Source organism: Podarcis melisellensis (genome assembly GCF_964234715.1).
Source record: "Podarcis melisellensis genome assembly, chromosome: 1".
Lineage (NCBI taxonomy): Eukaryota > Metazoa > Chordata > Lepidosauria > Squamata > Lacertidae > Podarcis > Podarcis melisellensis.
The window spans coordinates 84303607-84323740 of NC_138528.1; the positions used below are offsets into that span (position 1 = coordinate 84303607).

At 45.7% G+C, this 20134-nt stretch overlaps 1 protein-coding gene across 2 annotated transcripts; it reads left to right on the forward strand.

Annotated features, from left to right (window-relative positions):
* The first annotated feature begins 338 nt into the window (after window positions 1–338).
* Window positions 339–18508, forward strand: ATG9A (autophagy related 9A). Of its 2 annotated transcripts, XM_081884485.1 has the most exons (16): window positions 339–558; window positions 1110–1202; window positions 3990–4132; window positions 4612–4655; window positions 5101–5165; window positions 5486–5647; window positions 6179–6320; window positions 7781–8529; window positions 9707–9860; window positions 10136–10315; window positions 10533–10778; window positions 12254–12468; window positions 13052–13169; window positions 13645–13870; window positions 14735–14877; window positions 15797–18508. In XM_081884485.1, the coding sequence occupies exons 3-16, from the start codon at window positions 4030–4032 to the stop codon at window positions 15800–15802; spliced, it is 2553 nt and encodes an 850-aa protein (XP_081740611.1). In that variant the 5' UTR covers window positions 339–558; window positions 1110–1202; window positions 3990–4029; the 3' UTR covers window positions 15803–18508. The 2 variants fall into 2 exon arrangements, with proteins under 2 accessions (XP_081740611.1, XP_081740610.1); XM_081884484.1 differs by lacking the exon at window positions 339–558 and having other exon boundaries at window positions 631–1202.
* Window positions 18509–20134: the final 1626 nt, after the last annotated feature.

Sequence of the window (20134 nt, forward strand, 5' to 3'; positions counted from 1 at the left end):
CTTCCTCCCCCCACCGCAGCTTTCCCATTGGCCCTCCCCGATCCCACCTCCTCGTCCTTTCCCGGCCTCCCATTGGCAGCGGAAAGCGCCCGCCGGTCGGGACAAGGGAGGAGGCGAGTGGGGCGGGGAGAGAGAGAGAGAGAGAAAGTGAGTGACAGACAGAGCCTGGGAAGTCGCGGCGGCGGAGGAGGCTGAGCCCCGGGTCCGGTCACTAGGGGCGACTGTCCTGGAGGTGAGCCGCGCAGCCGCCGCCGGGAAAGGGATGGCGGGGGGGGGGGAGGACGGGGACGTGGGCCTCGCCTTGGAATCCCCGCCGCGCCGCCTCCCTCCCGCTTCCCAAGTAAACAACCTCCGAGGAAGGCCCCTCCCGGCCCGGCTCAGCCAAAACAAAACCGCCTCGGAGGAGCTGCCTGGGGCCGCCCAAGGAAAAGACCCCCCCCCCGGGTCCCTCTCTCCGCTGTGCCTGGCAGCGCTGCCTTTCCAACTCGGGAGGAGGGATCCGGCGAGGGGGCTGGCTCCCCTCCGGCTCAGCCCATCCCAGGGGGTGAGAGGGTTAAGGTGCAACCCCAAGGGGGCCCTTCCTCACCTGGCGGAGCAGGCCGCCTCTCCCTGGATTCCCTCTCCTTTGATTCGCGGGCGCCGGGGGAGCAGAACCAGCCCCTTCTTCGCCAATCAACCCCACAAAAGGGGCCTGAAGCTGTTCCTGTTTCGGGTCGGAGAGTGTTGAGTGGAACCAGTGCCGGATTTACCTATAAATTTTGGGGGCCCCCAAAAATTTAAAAAGAAAAAACACCAAAATATAAGATGAAAACAAATAAAACCCACATACAGCAACAGTGTTTTGTGTTGTGTAGGGACCTGTTAGGTCCATAAATTACCATATAGCATATATTCAACACAAAAAACAGGAACAATTTGTTGCTGACAGCTGGACATATAAAGGGCCCCATTACCTTCAGTAGCTTAGGGCCTCAGCAAACCTAAATCCGGGCCTGAGTGGAACCAGCAGCCTCCAAGAGTCATCCTGCCAGCCGAACAGCCACATGCCCCTTGAAAGTCTCCATCTCCAGTGTACATCCTGCCTTTTTTCTTTTCAGGCGGGGGAAAAGCACATTGGGGATCCAAGGCTAGAGATGCTAGTCAGATGCCCAGAGCACAGCACAAGCAGAGGGTTCCTACAGCACATGGGGTAGATGGAGCAGGTGAGTCTCTTGGTGTGTGTGTGTTTGCCATGTGCATAGGTGTTGCTTCAAGAGGGATTTATTTTGCCATTTGTTTTTGTCTGTCTGAATTGTAGTAGCTTACACCAAGTAAGATGGGTGTGCCCTTCCTGTAGCTGTAGGCACTGCATCTACATGAGTCAAAGTACAGGGTAAATAAGGAGAAATATTTAAAATAGGTGTGGTTGTTTTTATTTGCAAAAGTGGCAAGAATATATGTACATGCTCTGAATGAAGAAAAATCATTTGACATGCTGTTACAGTATCCCAAGGATCCTTTAATCCAAGTGTGGGTTGAAACTTTGTAGTAGTCCATGGGTGAATCACTGATTTCTGGTTGGCCTGCTGGTTGGTAGGATTCTTGCCAAGAATGTGGGAGTAGGCTAACTCTGGTCTTATCCAACAATACATGTCTTATCTACTAAGGCAGGAATGGATACGTTGGATCGCTAGTTGAAAAAAAATAGAGAAGTCACACGTGACTGTAGTCCGCCCATGTTCTAGTCATGACAGACAGTTAAAATTTCTAAATATCCTAAATGATTGTGCTGTAGAACATTTGGTCATGGAACTTATCTGAGACGCGACCCTGAACTTACTTGTAAGTGGTGCCAGTACTTTGTGCAATATTTAAGTGTTGTTCAACTAGTTGGAAACAGTAACCAAAGAGTTATCAAATTCAACGTATATGTAAGCAGAGTAGAGAATGGCTAAGGATGTCCACAGTCACATATGACTTCAAAAAATCAAATCTCGAAAATGAAATGATTGGTTGAAAGTCAAGTTGAAAGGGAAAGACTAGAGGGTCAAATCTCTCCAAAACATATTGATGGTATTCAGAATCACAAGAATAGAAGCATAGCTTGAATGTATACTGTAAGTCAGGGAAGATGCTAGTGTAATAGAAGCAAGGAAGCTGTTAGAGGCAATAAGGCTTCTTCCTTCCTTTCACAAAATGGGAGGTCTTGCTCAATTAAGGAGAACAAAATGGAACACATGCTTGCAAAACAAATTCAAAAAAGAAAGTAAGTTTTGAGGCGCATATAGCTAAAAATATTAAGATCAACAATAAAAAATATTATTAAAAGTGTGTGTGACAGATGTGAAAAGGGAAAATTACATGCCAATGATTCTGTCTGTCACATCCCATAATGGGATACTGTAGAGCTGGAAAGTGTGGAAAAGCTAAATCAAAAACATTGAGTAACTTTTTTTAGTTTTTAAAAAAGGTGAGTAAAGGGGGAGCATGTCAGAGGGAGATAAAATTATACATGTGAAGCAAGTGGATAGAGAGAACTTTCCTCTTGCTCTGTCATAGTGCTGGAGTCTGAGGCCATTCAGTGAGGTGGGAGATTCAGGACTGATAAAGGGAAGTACTTCACACACCTGAAAAATTGAAATTTGTTACCATTGGATGTAATGGAAGCCATAAACTTAGAGAGCTTTAAAAAAGGATTTGACAAATTCATGGGGATAAGGTTACTATTCACAATGTCTATATACTACCACCTGGATCAGAGGCAGCAGGCCACAGAATACCAGTTGTAGGGGGAACAGCAGCAGCAGAACAACCCTGAGTAATCGCCCCATTTGCCTACTTTTTCTGACCCTCTCTAGCAAGTTGTTGTGTGGCAGGAACCTTAATGATTAAATAACTGAAAATGCTGAGTTGCAATGATGATGAGACTAAAAGACAACAACTGTCCATGCAACTCCATGTCACTCTCAAGGTACACCTTTAACGCAGTGCTGGGTGCCAGATCAAGAAGCCTGATAAGGGTTCTGTCACCCAGTAGTATGAAGTTTGGTTCCCCAAAGAGCTGAAGTCACTAGGGCATAGAATTCCTGGCCCTAGTTATGGTCTTGGTCCTGGTCTTTATCTCGGCTGAGCCTCAGTAGATCACCTTTGGCAAATTCTATCTTCCCAGAGTCCCATAGCTCCACCACTTAATTTTACACCTTGTAGCATAGGAACTCTTGCTTTTCTCTAGACTAGAAGTTTGAATGTGTGAGAATATTGGCTTTAAAATGCATCTTTGAGTTTGCATATATGTTGTGCTCTACTATGAATCTGTTTTGAAAATATGCATGTGAATGCATGCATACACAGGTTCTCAGCTACACAAGAGCATGTGATTGTGGCACTGTGGGTACAGGATACTAGACTAGATAAAGTTTTTTTATTTCTCTTTTTTTCATTATTATGTATTTTTTACTTCTGGTATAGAAATAAAGCTAGAACAGTAGGCTAAATGAAAGTGAAGCTGCAGAGAGTTCTTGTAAACCCCAGCTAGGTAGGTTTCCTTTAGTTGAAACGTTGTACTTTCCTTTGTGTTTGGGGAGAGATTGATATACTTGCAATGGTATGTATCAAGTCCCTGCTCTGCCTGTTCATGAAAATGAAATTAAATGTATTTTAACAACAACAACAACTTTGTTGCAGACAACAGTTTGTGAATATGATGTAAAGCAAAGTCTCAAAACCCAGAATAGGTTTGGACAGGATGTTTCATGATCAGGCAGTGTTTCCTGCAATGCTCTCACCACCAATAATTATTTCCTACTTCTTAATTTGTGCTGCTTTTGTCTCCTGCTGCTTTCCTCTTTCCACTCTTTTCCTTCCTTGCCCTCTGCTATTTGTTCCCCACCAAAAGCTTCCAGTTCCTTTTAAGGGTAAAACTAAAATGAAATGAGGCTCCCAACCCAACTGATGCCTTCTAGTTATGTCTTAAATGTTACTTTTTTTTACCCTGTCTTTTCCCCCCTCAGAGCCTGTGTGACGTTGGATGAGGCCCAGCTCAGTGACAACATGGCTCACTTTGATACAGAGTATCAGCGGCTGGAGGCCTCCTACAATGATTCTCCCCCAGGAGAAGAGGACCTGATGGTTCATGTTGCCGAGGGCAGCAAATGTGAGTACAGCTGTGAGCGGCCAGCCTTGGGGCCAGGCACCCCACAAATCAGTGCTGATGGTGCCTGGGACTGGTGAAAGACTAATCTGAACAGGAAGTGGAATTGTGGGATTCTGGCTCTGTTTCTGGGGAAACTGCATTTGCTGTGCAGCATGTTTTCAATCATGTCTGTTCCTGGGAAGCAGCAGTAGTAGGAGAAGGCAGTTGCATTATTGTATTGCTTGTGGATTTCCCAGAGGCATGTGACTGGCCACTGTGGGACTAGACGGGCCTTTGGTCTTACGTTCTTAGTAAGTTTCCACGAAATTGAGCAAGGCTTTCTTTCTAGAAAGTGTTTAGGGTTCAGCTTTGAACTTTTGTTCTTAAACTATTGGGCTTGGATGGGGCCATGGGATGCTGTGTCGCAGCTCCCTCTCCCTCTGGCTTCTTTTTGCTGGGTTGAATTTTAGGATTCTTTTTTCACTTTGTCTGTCTTGCAGCTCCCTGGCACCACATTGAGAATCTGGACCTCTTTTTCTCTCGTATATCCTTACCTGAAGGGCAGGGATGGTTGTATCCCAGCTGTTGGGATTGGGGGTGGGGCTCAGTTGCAGCAGAGCTGGGAACCCTTTACAAGGTTCCTTGTGGCCCATTAAAGACTCCAAGAGGCAAAGGACCTTTCAGTATCAGTTCAGGAACAAAGGATAGCACAATAAAGAACCAGCCTCTGGAACCCATACAGGTTTACAGGCCAGACAACAACAAAAACAATACAAGGAGATTTGCAATCACTCCCTCAAATGAAATTCTTTGCGGCAGAAAGTTTCTGACTCTTTCCTCCTGATGGTGGCTAATCGTGACTTAATAGCATGGCAGGTTGAACTGGAAAAGGAGATGCTTCCTGCTCATGGGAGACTAGTCTCTGGTGAAACTAAGGGTGGGTACTGCAACCAATATTCTGAGCAATTCTCTTTGACTGTACCCCTCACGTCTATAACCTGCACCAGAAGAATGGCTTCACCTGTATGCTCATCAGTGAGATCTTTGAATTAATGTGAGTATGAACTCCATGTCTCTTCCCGTAAAACAGGATTGGAAGTGGACATTCATTGTATTTCCATGGGCACCTTGTCAGAGGTGAAAAAGAGAGTTCTGGTTTCCTGCTGGAGCTAGTGATCCTTCCCTGGCCCCAATTCCCTGTCATTCAGGTTGATAGGAAAACAAATCCTACTCCTGATTCTCTTTATGCAAGATGTCTCTGGTATGAAGGATTTAGACAGCTGGTGCCTTTTGCTGGCCCAGATAATTTGAAGATGGGAGCGGGGAAGGGAAGGCTGAGTGCCTCCTAGTGCGACACATCTTCTCTTCTCACAGGCAGTTCATCTTTGTTGTGGCCTTCACCACATTCCTTGTCAGCTGTGTTGACTACGATATCCTGTTTGCTAACAAGCTGGTGAATCACAGCCAGCATTCCAGTGACCCTGTCAAGGTGACCCTGCCAGATGCCTTCCTGCCTCCCAATGAGTGCAGTGCCAGGTAAAGTTAGCAAGGGCTATCCTTTCCTAAATTTGACCACATCTTGGTTGGGTCTAAAATCCAAGAGGCCTCCTTTGCATTTTAAATCACACTCAATTGTAGCTGTAGGCTCGGAAATGTAGTTCTTGCAAGGTGAGCGTTGCTGTCAAAACTGCTTTCAGATGTTTACTTCTATATCTGCCAAATCTGGGGTCTCCAGTGTTAACCTAATGTCATTGATAAAGTCGGGCCCCTGACGAGCCAGCTGGACTTTTAGTATACTAGACAATCTTTGGCCCCTTGTGGATTAACTGTGAGAGAAAGCTTTGAGTTCACATTTGTAGCTGTACCCATCTTCTCTCAGATTTTCCAGCCTAGTTGCCCATTAGTACAGTTTAATGCATCTCAGCACTGCATAGCCTTGCACCCACCTGAAGTGCCTGAATTCTAGCAATCTGAGAAGGAGGGGTTGGCACATGCTTTGGAAAGAACTGTAACGACCAGAAGGGAGGTGGCTGCTTCTTCCTTTCGGTGAATCCATCTTTCTCATAGGATCCAGGCCAATGGATTTCTCATCTCTATTCTGGTGATTGCGGGGGTCTTCTGGATCCATCGGCTGATTAAATTCATCTACAACATTTGCTGCTATTGGGAAATCCACTCTTTTTACATCAATGCTCTCAAGATTCCCATGGTAAGCTGCTGTGCTCTGGGAACCGTTAGACATGCATGCACAAATCTACACACTGTGCTATTGATAGGGAATGTTGACACCTTAGCAATATAGTTCTGATTACCTGATTACAAGCAAATCAGTACTGCCATATCCTGCCCCCACTTTTTGTTTGCAACCTTCCCAGGAGCATTTGACTGACTGTTACTGGAGACAGAATGCTGGACCAACATGACTTTTGGTTTGACCCAGAATAACATTTGGGTTGATCCTGAAATTCAGTTCTTAGTGTCTCATGTTCTTTTCGAAGCAGTGAGAGGCCTGCAGATAATACCTATTGCTTCTTCTCCTTTAAGGGAAAAATCTTCCACTCCTGAATCTTCCTCTGTCCCTTATTGACCTTCCTCCAGAGTTGTACACTGCTGCTGATCTTTCTGGTCTGCTGCTAATCCCATGGTTGCTCAATCTGACTTGCTTGGTTGAGTGGCAGGGCTAGTATGTTCTGCAGCTGTCATTGTCTGGTTTGCCAGTGTTTGTTATTTGGTCCTTGCCCAAGAGTGTTAGAAGTTGAGTCTCTGCATAACCAATTCCCTTCCCCTTTTTCAGGAGTGGGGAATGTTTTTGTTTGTTAAATTTGTTAGTCACTTTATCTTTCCCAAGACAACTCAAAGCAACAAACAAACAACCAAATGGACAAAAAAGCCCATCCCTAGATACATCAAAACCATTGTGGGGTGGGGGGAGAAATACATTAAAAACCTACCCACTTCTAAAAGGTCACAGATAGTTAAAGGCCAAAGGCCTGGATATGAAGGAAAGTTTTTGCCTGGCACATAAAGATATATAATGATGGCACCAGGTGAACCACTCTGTGGAGAGCATTCCACAAATGAGGAGCCACCAAAGAAAAGGCTCATCTTCATGATGCTACCCTCTGGACCTCTTGTGGAGGGGCGACATGAAGCAGCACTTTAGATGATGACTGCAGGGTCCAGGTTAGTTCATATGGGAAGAGATGGTCCTTGAGGTGTTGCGGTCCTGAGATGTTTGAGGCTTTATATGTCAAAATTGGGCCCAGAAACTAATTGGCAACCAGTACAGTCAGGCCAAGATTGGTGTTACATGCTCAAACTGTCCTGCCTTGTTGAGCAACCTGGCCACTGAATCCCGCAACAGCTGAAGTTTCCGAAATGTCTCAGAGACAGTCCCATGTGCATTGTAGTAATCTAACCTAGAGGTTGCCAGAGCATAGACAAGAGAAGTTAGGCTATCCCTGTCCAGTTGGGGTCACAGCTGGGCCACCAGCCAAAGCTGATGGAAAGCACTCCATGCCACTGAGGCCACCTGAGCCTCAAGTGACACCAATGGATCCTGAATTATCCCCAAGTTGTGTACCTGCTCCTTCAGAAGGGAGTGTATCCCCAACAAGAGGATTAGCCTTGTCACAGCACTAACCTCACCATCCCTCTCTTTGCCTGCAGTCCAATTTGCCCTACTACACATGGCAGGAGGTGCAGGCACGGATTGTCCAAATCCAGAAGGAACACCAGATCTGCATCCATAAGAAGGAGCTGACAGAACTGGACATCTACCACCGCATCCTGCGTTTCAAGAACTACATGGTGGCCATGGTGAACAAGTCGCTATTGCCTATGCGCTTCCACCTTCCCCTACTGGGCGATACAATCTTCTATACGCGTGGCCTCAAGTACAACTTTGAGCTCATCTTCTTCTGGGGCCCTGGCTCACTCTTTGAGAATGAGTGGAGTCTCAAGGCCGAGTACAAGCGAGGCAGCAACCGCCTGGAGCTGGCTGAAAAGCTGGGCACCCGCATTCTCTGGATTGGCATTGCTAATTTTCTGCTCTGTCCGCTCATCCTCATCTGGCAGATCCTCTACGCCTTCTTCAGCTACACAGAGATTCTGAAGCGAGAGCCAGGAAGCTTGGGGGCTCGTTGCTGGTCCCTCTACGGCCGCTGCTACCTGCGGCACTTCAATGAGCTGGACCACGAGTTGCACTCGCGCCTCAGCAAGGGCTACAAGCCAGCCTCCAAGTACATGAACTGCTTCATTTCACCTCTGTTCACTGTCGTGGCTAAGAATGTGGCCTTCTTTGCTGGCTCCATCCTCGCTGTCCTCATTGCCCTCACAATTTATGATGAAGACGTGCTTGCTGTGGAGCATGTCCTCACCACAGTCACCATCCTGGGTGTGGCTGTCACTGTCTGCAGGTGAGTTGAGATTGGCTGCGAACAGAAGGGTTTTTGTTTTTGTTCTCTGAGTCTTGGCATCAACGGGGTGGTTGCCATTATTATGAGGAGCACCCAATCAGAGAATTGACAGGTGGAAATTAAAAACATTCTGCTGACCAAAAATTGCATTAAGCTGCAAAAGTTTTTCTGCTGGGTCTCCCACTGAGGAAGTTACTGGGAGATGAATTGCCTGTGCTGCCTTTTCCTTCTGTGGCAATGATAGCTAGGACACTTGAGGAAATTGATTAAGCTTAACAACCCACGTCTTTCATCTCTGCAAAACTGGTTGCTTCCCTGGTTTAGTGATCTCAGTGATGGTGGTGCCTTGGAGTTGTTTAAACTGTGACATCTGCAATGAGAAGGGCCCCTGGGATGGTCGAGGCAAAGCCTGGTTTTTCTAGAATAGTGCAACCTTAGACTTACCTTTCAGTTTTTGCCTGGATCAAGCAAGGACAGAGCTTCTATCTGTCCATGAAGAATGTGACAGGCACTGCTTGAAGGTAATACTCTGGGGGGAGTCACAAACTAGGGTAAGTGGACAGAAAAGGAGAAAAAGGAGTTGGAAACATCAGCTCAGCTTGATATCTGAGAGATGAAACAACGGTGGGGGTGGCATAGCAGGTATAGCTGCTGGTTAAACAGAGTTAGCTGTGCTGAATATTGATGTGCAGTAAAAATCAACCTGATACTTCCTATGTTGTAATTGATAGTTGATCAGCTTCTGACATTTTAGATTGATGTAACCTGCCACTGACTTAATGTTGAATAGGAGTCTAAGAAATCCAGAATCTAGGAATTTGGCTGATCACTGAGTCTGTGAGGAATTGTTGCAAGCTTGCTTTAGAGGCAAACAGGCATCACACATTTTATTACCCTTTTATCAAAGGCAGACTGAGCAGTTCTGTACTGCAAATAAGGATATAAATAAGTACAGAAATGTGTGAAATTATCATCTACCTCCACAGTGAACCAGTTTGTTAAAGCTGAACCTGCTATATCTGACCCATAAATAGTTTATCTCACTACACTCCTCTGTGTTCATCTTTCCATGAAGAGGGAACATGGGGCTGGGGACCCCTAGAACATAAGGTGCCTGTCTGCTTGCTTTTATGAAGGAATGTAGCTCTCCTTGACACCTGTCCCATCTGTCTTGCAGATCCTTCATCCCAGACCAGCACCTGGTCTTCTGCCCAGAGCAGTTGCTTCGGGTGATTCTGGCGCACATCCACTACATGCCTGACCACTGGCAGGGCAACGCCCACCGCTATGAAACCCGAGATGAATTCTCCCAACTCTTCCAGTACAAGGCGGTGAGGTGGGGCAGGGTAGGGTGGGAGGAAATCATATAATAGCTGCCCTTTGCATAAACCCTGACTAGATCCAAGCATGTATTGTCCGTAGAGTTCCCCCCAAAATGGGGGAGGTTTTCTGACCCCAGGGCATGTGGGAGGAAAGAATCCCTGGTATTTTCCCCAGTTATTCTCCCCAGTGCCTGCAATCATGTCTTGAGGCTGTGCTGTGGTTTCACAAGTGATACACACCCGTGCGGTTGTTGAACTTAATGCCTTTGTCTCCTTTACTTAAGGTGTTCATCCTGGAAGAGCTGCTCAGCCCCATTGTGACTCCCTTGATCCTCATCTTCTGTCTGAGGCCCAAAGCTCTGGAGATAATTGATTTCTTCCGCAACTTCACTGTGGAGGTGGTGGGCGTGGGAGATACCTGCTCCTTTGCCCAGATGGATGTGCGATGGCATGGACACCCTGCGGTAGGTCCCAGTGAGGGGCAGCATCATGGACCCGGCATGCCTTGCCTCGTCTTGGGTCACAGACACCCTGCAGTGCCCCTGTCCTGCCCCAGTATGCAGCTGTGGTGCTGCTCGCAGGTCAGGTCTGCAGTGCCCTTGTGTCTGCTGGCTGCTCCTAGTCCCATTGAGGCAGCTGCATGGTATGCACAAAACACCCTGTCCCTCTCTTGTTTTGCAGTGGATGTCAGCCGGGAAGACGGAGGCTTCTGTTTACCAACAAGCCGAGGATGGGAAGACGGAGCTGTCCCTCATGCACTTTGCTATCACCAACCCACACTGGCAACCTCCTCGGGAGAGCACGGCTTTCATCGGCTTGCTTAAGGAACGTGTGCACCGCGACAGCAGCCTGGCTCTGGCCCAGCAGGCTGTCCTGCCTGACAATGCCCTCTTCACCTCCATTCAGTCCTTGCAGTCAGAATCAGAGGTACTGGGAACTAGTGTGTGGTAGAACAGGACATAATCCTGGTTTATTGTAGGGAGAGATTTGGAGTGAACTGTTTCTTTTTTGTGCGATGGGGATAATGTTTCTATGTGGGCTTCTGGGCTCAGTGTGGAGTCATTTGAGTGCCATGGTAGTATGGCTGCCACTGTCTCATTGTGACCTAATTAGACTACCTTTCTCTTGCAAGCATGCTATTTCTGTCTCCTGTTATCTCTTCAGCAAAAGTTAGTCATACTCCCCTAAAAGCTAGCCCCTTCAGAGTCTCCACGTTACCCATCCTCTCTCCCTACTCCTTTATTTCCCAGTTCCTTTCCCTAGGACATCTTATTGCTTTTCTTTCTGTATATTTTTATTGTGAAAGTTTTAAGCTTACGGAAGTCTCAAAGGTTGCAAAATGGAATTGTGGCGAATCAATGAGATTCCTATTGATATTAATTGATATTGGAATCAATATTATTCAATATGATGTACAAATAACACTCAAATGTAAATGAAGTCAGACATAAATAAGCAACATCCCTCCCATCCACCCCCAGAAAGTCCTTGGTGTCTTGTGGTTACATTGTTTCAATTTCACTTATCCAACTGCAATCAAAAACCTAAGGTCCTTTTGTGTTTAGGATCTCTTAATGTGATTAACAATCCTCTTACTGAATCGCTTGTCTTTCCTATAAGAAAGGCCCCCAACACCTGTAGCTTCTTCCCTTCCAAGTGTCACTATTTAGAAAGCATTTGAACTGCTGGGGGCTGGAGATGGGTGGGCTAATTTCCAAAATTTGGAGAGAATTCAGGATCCCCATTGCAAAGGCAAAGGTGAAGTTATTTATTTTTATTAAAATAAAACCACCCTTCATCCAAGAATCACAGGGTGGTTTGCAAAGTTCAGTTGTGGTGGTGAAGCGTTGAATGTAGATAGATGGGGCAGGCTTTGGATCTTCCTTTATATATATATATATATATATATATATATATATATATATATATATATATAATATTTATTACTTTCCCAACAATTTAAACACTACAAAAGAAAAAAAAAGTTAAACAATACAGTACAATACAAAAACAAAAACACTACTTAACACTAACGCTAAGCCATTAAACTAACAAAACAAAACAAAAACGATTTAAGACACATCAAACAATTTCAATATCTTATCTTTCATTCACTTGTTTCAACGACCTCACACCTCCCTTTTTTATATTCCACTTCAGTTAATTGTTTCAGCAATTCCTTTCCATCTTCCTCTGTTTTCTGTCCTGTAATTATCTTAACATATTCTAACCTTATTTTTCCCCTTTAATACACTAATAATCTATTTGTAATTAGTTCCTTATAACATTTCTACTAAAGCCATATAACTTCATTCCAACATTTTTCTAACATTCATTAATTTTACAGTATTCTGATCTTCCTGCTCTGGGTCACACCTCCCTCCTCTGTTCTCTCCCTGCAGCCACACAGCCTGATTGCCAATGTGATTGCAGGCTCCTCAGTCCTGGGCTACCAGGCAGTCCGTGATGGGCAGGCCTCGCGGCATCTCTCAGCTGTGTCTGAGGTGGCATCTGCTCTGCGTTCTTTCTCTCCTCTTCAGTCAACGCAGGCGGCCCACAGGAGTACCCACACAGAAGGTTCCCAACATCGGGGTCCTGGCACAATGGCAGGGTCAGGGTAAGAAGCTGCATGTTGTAAGGGGCTAAAGGAAAAAGCCAAGAATTGAGCACCTCACCAGCACTTTACCCAGAATGCTCTGAGGACTATTTCATGAGGCTTTTCCCAGCACAGGTATACATTACTGTGTGTTAGAGCAGGAGGCAGCCTTCTAGATGTGCCTTTGAAGCAGCAGCAAGAGCTTTTTATGCCTTTTATTACCTCCTTCCTATTGGACTCCCAGTTCCCATCAGTTCCAACTAGCATGGCCAGTGGCAAAGACTGGTCACAAGCTCCCCACCCTTGGCTTGGGGTTTCCTTGTGTTTGGAGCTGAGGTTATGAGGGATAGCGGAAAGCTATCCAGTTCTGCAAGGCTTCCCAAAAGATTGAGGTGTTCTAAACACACACTTTGCAATCCTTTTAGTTATCAGGCTACAGCTGTGGTATGGTTGATGTCACCCTTTCTAGGCTCAGACTCGGAGGGGGGAAAGCTGCTGCAATCATACTATTGGGGTGTGGAGTGGCAAGAAGGTGCCTTCTGGACTCCAAAGTACTCTTTCTAACACATCTTGACTTGACTCTTCTCTCCCTTCTGGCTTGCAGGGTTGATGCCAGGACAGCTAGTTCTGGCAGTAGTGCCTGGGAGGGCCAGCTTCAGAGCCTGATCCTTTCAGAATATGCCTCTACTGAGATGAGTCTGCATGCACTCTACATGCATGAGGTGAGCTGAGCATCAAGAATCATGCAGGCCTTTGCAATGGGCCCTGAATGTTATGTGTAGACCTGCATCTTGAGACATGTGTACCTGAATGAGCACAGCAAAGGAGGATTGAATAAGCCTCTGTACTGTGATATAGTTCCTAACCTAAGAGATAGGCCCTTCATTATACAGAAATCAGGCTGGGAGCAAAGGCCCCCTTCAGTGGGCCATGATTTATGACAATTTGTGCATAACTGAACATGAGTGGAGAGTCTATAGGCTTGCAGGATGTGAGCGAGACTTGCATGGATGCAGGTGATGACTTTCATTGACCTGTGTAGAAGCATGTGAAATTAAGGCTGTAAATGTGTTATTTATGTGGAGGCCTGTGATACTTGGATTGTATCAAGTCCCAAACTGGGCTTGCTTGGGACACACGTCAATATCACCATAGTGTTCTAGTTGGCTGCCCATTAATACCCCCTGCCATTCCCAGTTACACAAGCAGCATGCCCAGTTGGAGCCTGAGCGGCACTTGTGGCACCGGCGAGAGAGTGATGAGAGTGGTGAAAGCGCCCAGGAGGAGCCCGATGCTCATCAGGGCACCCCAAGCAGTGCCATTCCCCGCTCAGCCAGCTATCCTTTCGCCTCGCCTCGCCAGGCTGGTGATGAGACAGTTGCTCTGCAAGCCGGCTTCCAGCGTCGATATGGAGGTGTCTCAGGTATGTTTCAGGAACGCCAAACTCACAGTGCTTCCATATTCCTTAGCCAGAAAAGGCTTTATTTCCTGCCAAACCCTGCACATACACATGCTGGCAGTTCTTGTTAACTACAGGGCAACGAGAAAAAAAGATTAGATATCAGTCTGACATGCTGCTTGGCAGTTTTGGTGAACCCTTTTGATGACATGGCCAGTGCATCATATGTAAGAGGCAAGCCTTTGCCTGTGCTGCCTACACTCTCAAGCCTTCACTCCTTGCTGATCAGCAGTGCTACAAGAGTGGCATTATGAGTTTGGGAAGTTCAAAAATCCATTTTGCTTTCATTGCTGCCGTTTCAGAAGGCACCATTTTCTCTGTGATTTGGGCTCTCATTTTCTTTAGTTTTGATTTCCAGAAGGCTCCATTTTCTTTGGTTGTGAATTTCCAGAAGGGTAACCATGTCAGTCCATGAAAGCATGTGGCACCTTAAAGACTAATTTATGACATATTCATACCTCATCAGATGGAGTAGACTATGGTTCATAATAAATTTATTAGTCTTTAATGTGCCACAAGACTCTTCGTTGTTCTGGTCACAAAGCTATCAATATACTTATTTCTTTCAACAAGGGGCATGGCCAAAGCTGGCAGGGTAGGGTGTTGCTTAATGGACTTGTTTAGAGGAGCAGGTGGGAGCAAAAAGACCAAGAGTACTTGCAAGATATTATATTTCCACTTACGCCACTGCTTCCCAGCTACTGTATCTGTGTTGGGTGGCTGGTAATGGGGAACAGAGCAGACTGGAGGCCCCAACAGATTTTGCAGCAAAATTTAACTTTGGCTGCCCCATCCGGTGGTTATCTTTTCCTCTTTGTTTTCCCACAGACCCTGGCATGGTGCACAGAGCCCCATCACACTTCGCTCGGCTGCCACTTGGGGGGTGGGCTGAAGATGGCCAGACTGCTCGGCACCCAGAGCCTGTGCCAGAGGAGAGCTTGGAAGATGAGTTGCCACCTCAGATACACAAGGTACAGCCTGATGGATACTTGGGCATTGGCAATGGCTGTGTCACGAAACCAGAGGAATCTGCAGTTTCTTAATGCAGCTATATGTATTACTGCACTATCACCACCAGGAGCTACCTGGCCAAAGACTAGTTAGTACAAAAATAATTTGATTTTGTGTTTGGGAAGGCTTTACTGATATGAACTAGTTGGGCTTTCAGGAACTCATACACAAAGCAGACCAAATAAATCAGGCAAGGCTATCCTGTAAACTGCCCCATGTTCCTTGCTTGAAGGGAGAAATTAAAATTTATAAATTAAAGAAAGAAAGCCATGTCTGGGTAGACTCCCCCCCCCTAAAAGTGTCATCTCAGGGTAAGAGGGAAGAGAGTAATATGAGAAGTTGAGAGAGTAAGCCAAGCTTCCTCAACCTCAGCCCTCCAGATATTTTTGGCCTACAACTCCCATGATCCCTAGCTAGCAGGACCAGTGGTCAGGGACAATGGGAATTGTAGTCTCAAAACATCTGGAGGGCTGAGGTTGAGGAAGCCTGGAGGGACAGAGAGCAATGGCAGGCATTCTGTGAAAGATCTCTAGCTTCAGTGTGCTAGCCACACACAAAATAAGGCTGGGGGCATTTTCTGCCTTGGAAAGGGGAATTTCAGTATATGCAGCATTTCTTCCCCTCCATCAGCTGTAGCTGTCAAAATGTTCTCTTCCATATGGGTTTTAGAGGTGGAAGCTCCTTATTCTGCATTGCATGTAGTCAGCTGATATTGCTAAATGGCCTACAACGAGCTTAAAAATAAATACTGAAAGTTTCAGGAGGTGGGATTTTTGTTTGGCACAAAATCTGGAGTATTCAGAGCTTTGCTTTGACCCAGTCTTTCTCCTCACTGTCCCCCTTCCCAAATAACTTCCTTTGCCTTCCCAATCCCTTCAGGTGTAGCTGTGAAGGCTGAAGATCCTGTGTGGGCTCCACATCGTGGGCCTGCCTCAGCTGGTGGGACATTGGGCTACCCAGCCCTACAAAGTATGGGTTGGCTCAAGTCTCCATGTCCTGGACGTCAGTGCCAGAGTGAGGAAGGTGTGAAGACAGCAGTGCCTTCATCGTGGGTGGAACTCTATCCAGACATGCCTCATGCCAGTGGCACGCTAGCTGGGCATGGGCTGGATGTGTGTGTGATTACATATATTTGTCCGTGTCTGCATCCGTGTCGTCCATGTTGGAGAACCATCCGAGACTTGCACAGTACACCACGGAGCGCACTACAGTGCAGGAGACTGGCATCCATGCTTGCCCTGCCTGAAATAGGAGAACCTGCTGTGTGGACCCCTGTTCAGAGGCAGGAAGAGCTGTAACACTGTCCAGACAACAGCGTGTAATTAAAGATGCAATCAGGCGATAGATTTGGACTCAGGAAAAGAAGGGCTGCAAGAGATTATTTTTGTAATGGGAATGGGGCACAGGCTTCCTCCAGTGGCAGAGCCTAACTTGGATAGAAGCTTTTCACACACAAGAAGGGTGCGTATCTTCCTCCCTGCTTTACCATTCACTCACAAACTTTGAAGCCAAGCCAAAAGAGGCACTCTTGCAGTGCCATCACCACTCATGCCGCAGGATTTTGTCTTCCTGTGGGCACAAATGATTCTACTGTTTGGGGCCACGTTTATTTCGCATCCCTCTTGCAGTATCAAAGCACAGGCTTCGCAGGGTATTGCTTCACAGCCCGTACCAGGTTTTGCTTGAGGCAATATCCGAAATGACCAAAGTCTCCTTCAAACTTACCAAATGGCACCCAGCTCCAGACCGATGGCTCCATTCTGAGGATGCCCTTTGCTCTTACCTTGTTCATCCTGCTAGAATCAAGTATGAGGCTCTGCCCCAGGTGCTGTACTTGTGGGTATGAGGGATGGGTGGAGGAAGGCGACACTTGTCTGCCCCCGCCCCCATTGTTCTATTTAAATATTTCCCAAATTCCCCATACACTTCCTGTGGGCACAGATGTTTGGGTTCTTCTCCAAGCTAGTGCTGCCCTCCTTGTGATGTCTCTTTTCTATGGATGCCTTAATGGCAAACATCCAGATCTTGTGGAAGTGCCAGCAAGAGAAGAGTTCCTATATGCCAAATATATTACCTGTCACAATCTTAAGAACTGGGGTGGGCTTCAGGTTCTTGTTGAAAGGGCTGAACCTCTCGCCTGGCAAGACAAGGCGTTCTCTTGAACAGTCTACAGAAGTTCTGCTGGTTCTACTGGTTCCCCCACTTTATTACTAAAGAACACCATGCCATCAGCTCCACTGTCGTCCTCTAATTCTTATGGGCTATGTGGTCTTAGCACAACAGCAAAATACTTTTATGGTTTGCATAGCAAACATCACAAAGAATACTTTCCGGACTGCCCAGTGAAAACATTGCATCCAAAGAGGGTGTGGTACAATCCAGCCAATCATTGCTTAGGGTAATGTTAGCGCTCTTATCAGAGCTACAGGTCCCAATATGTCTTGGTTAACCCTGTGGTTTTGACTCCTTTGTCTTCTCTGTGGGGCCATTTTTTATTTTATTTTTTACACTGGCTGCTGCAACCTCCAGTAGCTGTTTGTCAAAGCTCCTGTTGTACATAGGAAAAGCAGCTTGCCATTACTGTCACAGATAAAATATGCATCCTTCCTCTCTGTGGGCACAGGCCGGGTTGCATGAAGATCCCTATATGGCCTTGGAACTGACATTGTAGGTCTTGGGAGCCAGGACTCTTGGGATTTCTTTTCTTCTTTGCCCTCTTTCAGAATTGAAGAGATTATTTGCACTCAGCAATGAATTGATTGCAGCTGGTAGTTCACCTGCTCTAGAAAGGAAATTATGCCCAAAAAGTATACTGTACTTCCCCACTCCCTAACCTAGTTTAACAAAAGGGTGGTCATTGGTGTTGTGGGGTACATGCTAAAAGGGAAGTTGGTGAGCAGCAGCTTCAAGCTGTCAGTAGTTTAGATGTATGGCTGGTGCTGGGATTTCCCCCCGTTCTTCAGATTACTGGTGCATTTTAAGGAATTCAAAACAACTGATGGTAAAATATTAATCTGCTGTCTTTCCTGCAAAATACACATCCCCTGGAGTGTAGAAAGAATAGCTTCATAGATTGCAACTTTGATCAGTGCTGGTTATGTACTGTTGGGATGGGGAACCTGTAGTTTGTGAAACTTTACTATATTACAACTCGTATCATCCCTGACCATGGAGCATGGTGGCTGGAGCTGATGGAATTTGGAGTCCAACAGCATTTGGAAAACTATAGGGCCACAGTCCCTGCACTACAGCGATCAGCTGTAGAGCAGCCCCATTGGCAGAGATGAGCCTGCTGCATCCTAGTGGAAATGTTACTGTACCCCTGATCTAGCAGTGAAGAAAGGGAGCGTTCTCAGCTAAAACATGGGGTGGGTGGGAATTCTAGCTGTCATGTATTATGCTTGTCTTGATTTTGCCCCCATCTTTTTGTGCATGGTACAACCACCTGTGGCCTCCTGTTTCGTTTGTGACACTAGAGGCTGGCCTGTGAGTTATGTGGAGCACTGCAAGTGGTTTGTAAAACAGAGCTTATGTCTGACATCCTGTACAGTACAGTATCTACTGAATAAAGAGGGGTGTTCCATTCTTTGATGACTGTGGCCGTGCCTGTGGAATTGTCTTTCATTGTGTCTGGTAGGATCTTGTAGGTCTGCTACCTACAAGATGAATCCAGGTGGATCACAGGATAGTTGGCCATCATCACAATGCTTGTGGCACTACTGGGGTAGTTACTATCTACTGGATTTTTGTACATGTCAATACATGCACTGCTACAGTGCTATTTTTTAAAAGAGATATTGCAGCTCATCATGAACACTCGTGTTCTCTTAGAATGGCAATGGCGCCCACCTGAGAGGTGCCAGAACTGCGTTCCAACAAGTTCCCTCAGAAAAAAAGCCCTAGACTGCTATAATATCCAAAGAGGCACATCTTTTCTGGCCCCACTGAATGCTGAGAAATGAGTGTGTCACGTCTAGGAACAAAAATATATTTAGCATTTACCATGTGCTTAGGAGCTGTTGTTATTTTTTTTATAGGGAACATAGCACCAGTTTGGGTACATTTAAAGGTGCGTGCTAAATACATTCTGGTACTTTTGGGTTTATAATTCTATAGCCAAATACTGCTAAGAACTCATATGTAGCAATACTGATTTTGTGTGTGAATGCAATTTTAAAATCTATTTCAATTTTTTTAAAAAAGGACGTGAGGACAGGGAGGATCAGAGGGCATCTATGCTAAATGTTTAAGAATTGTGGCCATGACCTGTGGCGATGCTCTTGACCTAGACAACCTCCCTTATCCCCATCTTCATCCTTAATCTGAAGGATTAGATTGTCTTTTCTGAGGCAAGCCACAAGAAGGCCTGCCAATATAAGGAAAGAGCTGTGCGTGGGAGTACATATACTTTGTGTCATTATTAAGATTTAAAGTTCTGACTTCTGGCTCTGGGATGCCCCTTCTTGTTGATAATCTTAATGAAACTGTCTTTATTTATAGTTTTCACATTGTTGTAAACTGCTGAGAGTTTTCACTCCCAGCAGTATATAAACTTTGTTAAATAAAAAGCCCATAATATCTGCATACAATGGAACTGTAAGACAAGCTGATTTTAATACATAACTAGCAAATTAAAACAAAACAAACTAGTCATTTTTACTGCTTAAAAATAGTCCTAGGAAATCCTTGTATCAGGGTTGCATCAGGATCTAAAAAGAGGTATAACCCAATACTATGAATATCTATTCAAATTTAAATAATAATAATAATTTAACTAATTATTTCAGTGAAATTTACTGACACAATTGGGTTTGCTTATTTATTTATTTATTTATTACAACATTTATATCCTACTGTATACTGGTGCCAGGGCACCACTCTGCAGCTGACAGCTTAAAATTACTGGTTTCATAAAACTCAGGTAGTTAACTTGTCCAAGATGAAATTCATAAAGATGGATACATACTGGGTAGTGACAGCGGCAAAAGGCACTCCTAAGGCTCTCACGTGCACTCTGTTCCTTTCAGGTCTTAGATATTTCAGAGCAGAGACTTTATGAGCCTTGGCTCAATTAAGCTTTGAATGGAATGCGACAGTTAGCGTCACAGCGGTGCCCCTATCCTTCTCTGAACAGCTCTGCATGATATCCTCACAACAACCTTGTGAGGCAGAGAAAAAGTGATAGGCTCAAGTTCGCACACTTTCCCCCGAGGCTGC